Source organism: Protopterus annectens, chromosome 8.part0 (assembly GCF_019279795.1).
Source record: "Protopterus annectens isolate FY-2018-M chromosome 8.part0, PAN1.0, whole genome shotgun sequence".
NCBI classification, from domain to species: domain Eukaryota; kingdom Metazoa; phylum Chordata; order Ceratodontiformes; family Protopteridae; genus Protopterus; species Protopterus annectens.
Genome location: NC_056741.1, coordinates 170756487 through 170766486, shown reverse-complemented (window position 1 = coordinate 170766486; position 10000 = coordinate 170756487). Strand labels below are relative to the sequence as shown.

General features: G+C 38.8%; 1 protein-coding gene across 1 annotated transcript in view; it reads right to left on the bottom strand.

Moving 5' to 3' along the window:
* LOC122808690 (alpha-2-macroglobulin-like) overlaps nucleotides 1-10000 on the bottom strand; it is a 1814690-nt gene that overhangs the window by 868492 nt on the left and 936198 nt on the right. The window contains exon 16 of the mRNA XM_044079678.1: nucleotides 689-877. Within this exon, the coding sequence (XP_043935613.1) occupies nucleotides 689-877 (189 nt within the window). The remainder of the gene's footprint in view (nucleotides 1-688; nucleotides 878-10000) is intronic.

Genomic DNA, 10000 nt, shown 5'->3' with positions numbered 1-10000 from the left:
GCAGCTAGCCTAGTACTTACCTATGAACCTATAAAGATGCAACAGTCTTCACTTCAGTAAAGTGTGACAAAAATGAGTTGGTTCTGATAATAGGTGACATGAATGTTCATGCTGGAACAGCCAGAGCTGTATATGATGATTGGCTGGGTCTGCATATTTAGAACAGCAGGAGGTATATGTGATTTAGTCCATATGTAAGATAGCATTGATAGGAAAAGGCAAGAGGAGATTAGAGCATGCTGCCGTGAGATGGATAGATTGCATGAGAGATGATCAGTGGCACTTGGGCCTGAGTGTTGATGAAGGTATCAGAGTAACACTAAATGAATAGAGATGACAACAAGTGACATGACAACACAATACCATATAAAATGGGAAAAAGCTGGATGATAATGTTGATGATTCTGTGGAAAATAATTCTTAACATATTGCTTGTCTATGTAAGTAGATCTATTCTTGCATAATTTATTATTTTGGTCTTTATATATTGATTCAAGCTATTTCAACAGCAGGAAAGCACATTCATGGAAAGTGGTTCTGAACAAAAAAAGGTTTGATAACCAACAGCAAAGGGTTAGGAAATGTGATGCATTTTTGAGACACAAAAGGAGCAAAATAATTGTTCCCAAGACCTGGGTAACTCCAGTTAACTGTAGCATTATAAAAAAGTGCTGTAAAAACAACTTACAAAGAAAAATGCATAGCTGTCATCATTGACAAAATTAGTGATAGGAAATACAGGAACTGCCCCTAAATGGTTTTGATGCCAGTATGAGCCAGTCGGTTGGAATTGTTTACACGGAGCCATCTCTACTTCAGCTGTACTAGAAATAAATGATGCAAGGAAAGACTGATCTCTTTTAGCCATTGTATACACCTGCAAGACAAAGTAATGAAAACTTTATTAAAGTCATTGCAGAAAACACAAGATTAAGTGATGAGACTAACTAAAAAGGTAATTATAATTGTTTTGACTGAATTAATTTTGTTGCAATTAAAGGAAGATGATACCTCTTGCATTTTCCTATATACTCTCTGCTACAACTATTTCATAACCACCATCATCATCATCATGCCACTACTTATAATACCACTACTAATAATAATCCTAATCCAACTATCCAAGGTGAATTCAGCATCCAAAATTCACCTGCTGACATGCCTTTGGAATGTGGAAAACAAATGCATATAGAATCTACAAATGTCACAGAGGAGGTCCTTTAGCCAGAATCAAACCAAAGCTCTAGTGCTGTGAAGAAGTAACATTAACCGATATGCCATCTTGACATATAATACTCTTGGAAATAAAACCTTTTAGTTCATGCTTCAAAAGCAAACACAAAAATAATGACCTGGAATCCTGGTACTGAGCAAATATGGAAAGTAAACATATTTGGGTAGTTTATTTAGTCTCAGTGGAAATTGAACCACGTATAAAACAGAAAAATAAATAAATAGTTCAAAGAAGAGTTGATGTACTGAGAATACATTATTCAAAATGACAGCATTACATACTGAGAAAGGAGGTACCTACAAAGCAACAGCTGTATGTAAGTATGACTTAATTATGTTACTCTTGACAGACTTTGCTAATGCAAATTATTTCTCAATTTGTGATGAGGAACACTAGTACGATTTAAGAGCAAGTTTTGCAGTTGTACAGTTGAAGCATCCCAAGCTGTAGGGATATATAACTCCCATGTAAACTGTCACAGATGTCTGGATAGGCAATACATGAGATTTGTCTATAGGAAAGTACTCATACTATGACTAAGGTGTACCAGTGAAGGCATTAATGAATCATAGAAAAACAAGGCTATCAAGGTTGAGACAAACCAGGTGTGCATTTCAAATTACAGTTTAGTATAGGTCATTTTATAGACTAAATCACATTGGTAGAGAAAAATATCAAAATAAACACAGCAAACACATCTTATGGTTTGTGAGATGCAATAGAACTCTGGTGTAACTACTATAGAGAATGCAGTCTGCCACCACCAGCAAACCTGTCCCACATATAGTATTTAACTAGTTGGCTAGATGATTTAATTAATTATTTTGCTATGATACTGTATATAAGCATCTATCAAAAAAGAGAACAATATATACATTTTATTTGTGTTTGATATCCAGAGGTCCTTCTTCCACATATAGATCAACATATCTGTCCAGCTCCATTTTAATAGATAACTGTTACACTGTGAAATCTAATTCATGAATATTCCATTTATATATCCTATCCCTTGTTGCATGTTGCCAGTTGTGACAATTTTCAGAATTATGCAACATAAGGTTACATGCTGTTTTGCAAAAATTCATTTTTTTCACAACATTAAACACATAATTGTTTTCAAAACAAGAAGAAGAGGGCAGAGACTAGATCGCCAACTTAGAGCAGTGAATTTTGAGAGCTCCACAAACTAGTATAATAATATAGGAAAATGTTATTATTTTCAAGTTTAAAACATCATAAATCTATAGATAAACTACTAAACTAAATACATATCAATTTTGGTGGAGATATACAAAAAAAATTCCTGTCAAGTAACTTGGAGATATATTGAGTCACTGAATATGAACATCTCAAGGAATTCTCATCCAGATGCTGCTGTGGAAAAATAAATGCTATTGATGACATCTACATTACAGGAACTATCTTTGAAGATGGATGGCTTTAAAGATGACTTAGAAAACCTCAAATTAAATTCTCAAAAACAGATGGATACTCTTAAGGAACTATTACAGTAACACCATACAAAAATAACAAATATAGAGACTTCTCTAAATGACATTGAAGGGAGACCCAAAGAGGAAGAATTCCAAAACGAATTTCTGTTTAAACAGAATACATGGCTGCTTAACAAAATAGATTACTTTGAAAACAGGGAAAGAAGAAACAGCATAAGGATCTTTGGTCTGCCTGAAAACACTGAAGGAGAAGACATTGTTACATTCTTAACAACATGGATTCCTGAATTTTTAGACTTGAAAGAGGGACTTTCATTTGGAATTGAAAGGGTGCATAGAGCACTCAGGAAATCTGCTTCTAACTCAACAAATACTCCACCCAGCTCCATAGTTATAACATTTCTTTCATTTCTGGACAAGGAACTAATATTAAAATCTGCTTGGAGAAAATCACCATTAAAATATAATTAAAGCCTGATAAGGTTTGACAATGATTATTCTTCCAGAATACTAGAACAAAGGAAAAAAGTCTGGCCAATAATACAACTGTCGAAACAAAACAACATTAAAGCACAGCTGGTCTTTCCAGCCAAGAAAAAAATACTTTTTGCAATGAGATGAGAACCTTTAATGACTTAGAAGAAGCTACTATATTCATCAAAAACAACAACATAGTGTCTATCCCAGAAGAAATGGAATGGATGGCCCCTACTCTTAGAATAAAAGAAACAAATCCTTGGCTGATGGAAGAAAGAAGAAACAAAAAACTGATTCCAAGATAGCTGTCCCAAAAAAATAACTCTTACAACTACATCTCTCAAAGTATCAACTGATATGGTACATCATTTTCATCTGTTTTTATTTAAAAAAGGAGGATTTCTTCTGAGAAAATGAGAAACAGTAATGATTTATTCAGAATGTTCAGAATCCAATAATTCTTCACAAACAAAGGCAGGTCAAGATGGGTTACTATTTACATTATATATAAGCCAAACAAAGCAACATATAATACAAACATAGAAGTTTCCATTTCCCTACTTGAACTCAGTGGATACTTATATTGTTCACTTTTCATTGATTTTACTTATAATAATTTAAATAATTAATTAACTAATTCAACAAGGTACCATTCATCAGAGTTCAGACTCAAATGTAACAAATTAACATCATATATAATAACAGTAACAGTAGAATGTTTTTAAAAAAATGCTGTCATGGAGACTACTGCCTTCTTCAGTTAAAGTATGATTTAGAAATATTCATGTATATCCTGGTTAAATAATAGTAGCAAGCTCTTAGTACAAATGTCATTATTATTCTGTCTAAACATAGTTAATATCAATTATGGCAGGTATCATAGCTTCGAGTGCTGTTTGATTTAGCCTGACATGGTGTGCGTGGATGCAAATGTGTATGGCAGCTGTTGTATGTTGCTGTTTTCATCTCCAGGAAGCTGTGGGTTGCTGCTTCTGATCGAGGTTTACTGATGCTTGTGTATTAGCAAGAGGCAGTTGATGTTTTAGCCTGGATCCAGGTGAAGGGGATGGATAAAACTGTGATTTGGGATATTTTGGCAGAGAATAGTTTTTTATACATCTGCTGAGTGAGAGGTGGGAAGGCTGGAAAAATGTGTTATCTCTTATTGTGGCAGCTTGTTGGGAGGTTTTTTTGCTGATCTATTTGCTCTCCGTTCTTTTCCTGGCTGCTGCCTCACTGAAAGGGAGGGAATTTAGGCTTGAAGTTGCAGTGAACTGAAGCTTTGCTTCAGGTGCATCATGAGCTTCTGGTATGCAGTACACAGACACACTAACAGAAACAGATGTTCCCAGGTTGTTATGGTAATGGAGACAGAGTGACAATAATGCTTAACGGCTCTGAAGAGCCTCCAAGATGAGTCTCGGCAATGAAGTTTTTGGTTTAAAAAATATATATAATAAAAGGGTTGTTTTAAACCACATGTACACATATTGATGGTCTACCAACACTTCATTTAGCTCATTAAGTTGATACTTGATAAAAAAATAAATAAATAAAATAATAAGCACAATTTTATATTTAAAATGTAGTTTGGTCCAAACACATTAAGGACTTACATAAGACTGGAAGTCTGAATTATTGTGAAAGACTAAGAGCACTTGGTCTTACGCAGTACCCTTTGCAGTGGTCTCAGAGGTGAACTTGCTTGGACGTATTGGGCATATGGGGATAGCTGATTCTAGGGGGGTTTGGGGTTGCCAGGAAGAGTTAGAGAGTCATAAGATTTCCTTTGTGGAAATATTGGTGGGAATGGAAGGTATGTTGAGTGGTTCACTGGCAGAGTGGCCACTGCATGGAATAGGCTGTTAAAATGGAACAGGACAAATATTGGTTTGGATATTTTAAGAACAGCCTGGAAACTCACCACATGAACTAGTGAGTGGTATTCTGGCAAAACCGGATGGGCATTGTTGCTTGTGCTTGAAGTACTGATATGTTTGTATGTAAGGATGCAAATATACTTATAATGAATAAGAAACTAGAAAGGTTTCATAATTTAAAGTCTATGGACTGTATAAATATGCTTGGAAGGAACTAATAATAAGAATAAGCATTACAGCTTGTGGTCTGTCAAATAACTAAGCAACATCCAAAAAAAAAAAAAAAAAAAAAACACACACAGACAATAGTTATGTAATGTATGATTTTAGTAAATCTAGACATAAAATACATAATCGTCATATAAGATGAAGCAGTCTGCTGAATTTAGATATTATAGACATGATTTAATAACATGGGCTTGTGTATAATAATACTCCTGTCTTAACTTGTTATAAATGACATACACTACATTGAACATCAAGGGGAAGCATGATGGTTTTCTTATATAAGTAAATAGATATAACAAGTCATGTAATTGCTTTAATTTGAATTGTAGTTTTTGTAACCCAACTTGACCATATATAATACTTAAGCAATTACCAAGGTAACTAATGTTTTATACAGGACATCAAAAGGACAAAGTTGTTCAAGAGAAACAACAGAAGCCTGAACTTGAAATGTCACAGAATGTAACAATCATATTTTGAACAAATAGTATTAAATTGATAATAGACATTCAGTTTAATAACTTGGGCTTGTGTATAATAACACTACTGGTTTAACTTGTCATAAATGACATATACTGTATTGAACATCAAGGGGACACATGATGATTTTCTCATATGAGTAAATGTGCATAACAAGTCATATAATTGCTTTAACTTGAATTGTGGTTTTGTAACCCATCCTTACCATACGTAATACTTAAGCTCTCAAGGTAACTAATGTTTTATATATGACATCAAACTGACAAAGTTGTTCAAGGGAAACAATAGAAGCCTGAACTAGGAATGTCACAGAATTTAACAATCACATTCCAAACAAATAGTATTAAATTGACAATAATCACTCAGTTTAACATTTGTTAATTATACAAAATAGAATGTCACCATTTAAATATAAAAACATTCCATATATGCCATAAAATGGCAATTTATGAATATGGAACAGGAACTTGTAATCATAGGTTCATAGGTTCATAGTAGGCTATCTGCCCTAGGGCATTCATAAGCCTAGCCAGAGTGTGTTTGGCTTTCGCCACCCATTTTAAATTAACTTTGCTATGCCCTTTTTCGAGGTTAGTATACTGTGTCTCTGTCTAACAGTGACACAGAAGTGATACCCGGGGTAAACCTACGATCTCCTATCCACTCATCAAGATTCCTCTTGAAGAGAGTCAATGAGGGACTCTGCCTAACCTGGACTGGGATTTTATTCCAGAGTGAAGGGAGCCTCTGGGTTATGAATCTGTCCCTCCAGCATGTCCTATTTATTTCAGTGCTGAGGTTCAAGTCTCTCGAGCACGTAGCTCGATGGGATTTGGATTTTCTGAGGCGCAGCACGTCCATTAATTCCGGGTTGGACATGGCTTTATATGTCAGGCACAGATCGCCTCTGAGCAGGTGGTATGCCACTGAGTAGAGCTGGAGTTTCTTTAACTGGGCAGCATATGGCATCTGTTTGAGCCCTTTGATCCTCTTGGTGAGGTACTTTTGGGGTCTTTCCAGTTGCTGCAGGTGTCTGGTAAGGCAGATCCCAAAAGGGGCATTGTACTCAATTATGGGCCTGATGAGGGATGAGTAAAGAGGCACAATGACCTCCCCTGATCTAGATGTGAATCCCTTCATGATTAGGTGGGCTATATAAAATGTTTTTCTAACCACTTTGGCCACGTGGTTGTCAAATGAGAGATTGCTATCAACTTGGGTCCCCAGGTCCCTAATTACTTCTTCAGTACCTAATGGATTACCACCTATGTGGTAATTTGTGGGCACTTTGTTTTTGCCAAAGGGGATGACTGTACACTTTTTGGCATTTAGCTTGAGGCCATGGCTCTGGCACCAGTTGTCTGTTTCTATGAGGCCCTTTTGGAGGATGCTTGTGTCGGCTGGAGAGTCAATTATGGCACCCAGTTTGCAGTCATCTGTGAACTTGGTCAGCCACAGTCCTTCCATGCTGGCCTGTACCTCCGAGAAATATATACTGAACAAGAGAGGTCCCAGGACTGAGCCTTGTGGGACGCCACTTGTAACTGGTTTGGTGTCTGACATGGCTCCAGCAATTCTAACCATGTGGGTTCTGTCCTTGAGCCAGTTTGCAACCCATCTAGTGACATAGGGGTTTATATTTAAGCTGGTGAGCTTATCTATAATGCCCGAGTGGGGTATTGTATCGAAGGCTTTTGCGAGGTCCAGGTAGGCTGTGTGGACCACCTTCCCCTCGTTAGTGGCCTTGGTGACTGTTTCAAAGAAATCGACCAGGTTTAAGAGGCAGGATCTGCCCTTAACAAAGCCGAACTGGGTAGGATCCAGTGTCTGTAGGTCCCCAATATCTTCATTTATGAGGTCCATGATGATCCTTTCCATAGCTTTGCAGACCAAGCTAGTCAGGCTTATGGGGCGATAGTTTCCAGGATCCATTGAGGCACCACCTTTGTGGAGAGGGACCACTGTTGCTGTACGCCACTCTTTGGGTACATATCCTGTAGTAAGGCTGAGATTGAACAGTAGTTTTATGTTTGGGTTTAGCTCTTCTTGGAGTTAATGTAGGATGCAGCCCAGGACACCATCTGGTCCCATTGATGCTGTGTTTTCTGCTTTGGAGAAGGTGGCTCTTACCTGAGCATCTGAGATGTCAGGGGGGCAGCACTCTGCTGGGATAGATATTTGCCCTTTTGGTGGGGGGGGAGAAGTTTGTGCTGAACCTGTCAGCTAGGATGTTGGCAATGTCTGTGGGTTCGGTGTATTTTTTGTCATTTTGGACTAATTCTGAGCATATCTGGGAATTCCCACCGAGGTTCCTAACATAACTAAAGAAAGCCTTGTGATTATCCTTAGTGTCCTGTGCAATTTTTCTCTCGAAGCTGGCCTTAGATGATTTTATGAGTGCCCGTAGTTTTTTGCTAATACTGATCAGAGATGCCTTCCCTTGATTTTGCTCTATCATGTAGTAGCTTCCTCCTTCTATTGTATAGTTTGTTTATGGCTGGGGTCCACTAGATAGGATGTCTGCCTTTGGAGGATTGGGTCTTGGTTTTATTTGGGATTGCATGATCCATGCATTCCTGAAGGTGTTCATAGAATGCGTTTATAAAGGATTCTGTGGTCTGGGCCGTATTTTCCACAGGCCCGGGGGCTTTGAAGGATTCCACCTCAGTTTTGAGGAGTGTGAAATTTGCTTCAGAGAAGTTTTTCACTGTGGTTTTCTGGGCAGGGGGTGGGGTTGGGATGTGAATATCCAGTGTGATTAGTTTATGGTCTGATCTTACCAGTGAGGGATACACTTCTGGTCTGGAGCATAGAGTCCCCATGTTGGTGATGATCAGGTCCAGTATGTTTTCCCCTCTTGTGGGAGCGGTAACAAGTTGTTCCATAGCATTTGAGTTTATAATTTCTAGGAACCTTTGGGCTAGGGTGTTGGAGCTAGAGTAATGCTCCCAGTCTATGTTTGGGTAGTTGAAGTCGCCCAATATAATGGTGTTTGGAGAGACCTTCATATTTTCCAGTGTTCTCAGGAAGGCCGAGTGGGGTTCCTGGGTTTGGGGGGGTGGTCTGTAGAAGGCTATAAACTGGAAGGCAGTTTTACCCACTGGTAGTTGCACATGGATAGTCTCTGATGCTTCGTGCTGTGCCACCAACCTGGAGGTGTGGGTATCCTTGACGAATATTGATACTCCCCCTCCTTTTGTGGTTCGGTCCAAGTTTTGGGGCCGGAAAGCATGGTGTGAGGTATAACCTGGTAGTGCTGGGGTGTTCTCGGGAGCCTTGAACCAGGTTTCTGTTACTGCACAGATATCGATGTTCTCCATGCTAAGGAGAGTTTCGAAAGTGCATCTTGAGGTTTAGACTTCTGGCATTGAGTAGCATTACTCTTAGTTTCTTATCCCTTGTGATACCTATGCAGGTGGGTTTGTCTTTTGAGCCTTGCCTAAAAAAGGCACAATGGGGGTAGCAAGAGCCTTTGCCAATATCTGAAAGCCCAGGGGTGACAGGTGCAAGCCATCCCTAGCGAAGCATCATGGCTTGTCGAGCATGTCATCCCAGGCTGACAGGCATTGGATCCCCTTTGAATGACACCAATACTTAAGCCAATTGTTGAAATTGATCATCTTGTCTTCATATTGTGGCATCATTCTTGGTGAGGGTAGGATGCTACTCAAGGTCAGGGTCATACCAGCCTGGGCTACATGCTCAGAGAGCTCCTCTATGTCTCTTTTCATATAGTCCAGGGAGGTATGTCTCAGGTCATTCACACCAGCATGGACAATGACTGAGTCATATTTGTCCTTGCCTTGGAGTGACCTGAGTGCTTGTGTTATGTGGCAGATCCTAGCACCCGACAGGCAGCTCACCATGACCTTCTCCTTGTTCAGCCTGGTGAGCGGAACGTCAGTGTGCCTGACGATAGAGTCACCCATTACAAGTGTATCAGGTGTGTTGTTTAGCCTTAAGGGCTGTGACTGTTCAGCACACTGGCTTTGTGAGCTATGTGTTGCATGTGTTTTGTTTTGGGGTAGCGGTTGCTTTGGTGTCTACTTTGGAGGTCTCTGCTGCTTAGGCAGATTTTTATTTAGAGCCTCCGAGTATGTTTTTGTGTGTTTATGTGTTTGGTTTGCTGTCGTGGTAGGTCTATGTGAGACTGGAATTGTAGTGAGTGTGGTTTCCTTCTCCTCCTGACTGGTTATGCCAGTACTGAGTTGAGAGAGTTTAGCCTCCAGTTTGGCTATATGGTTGCA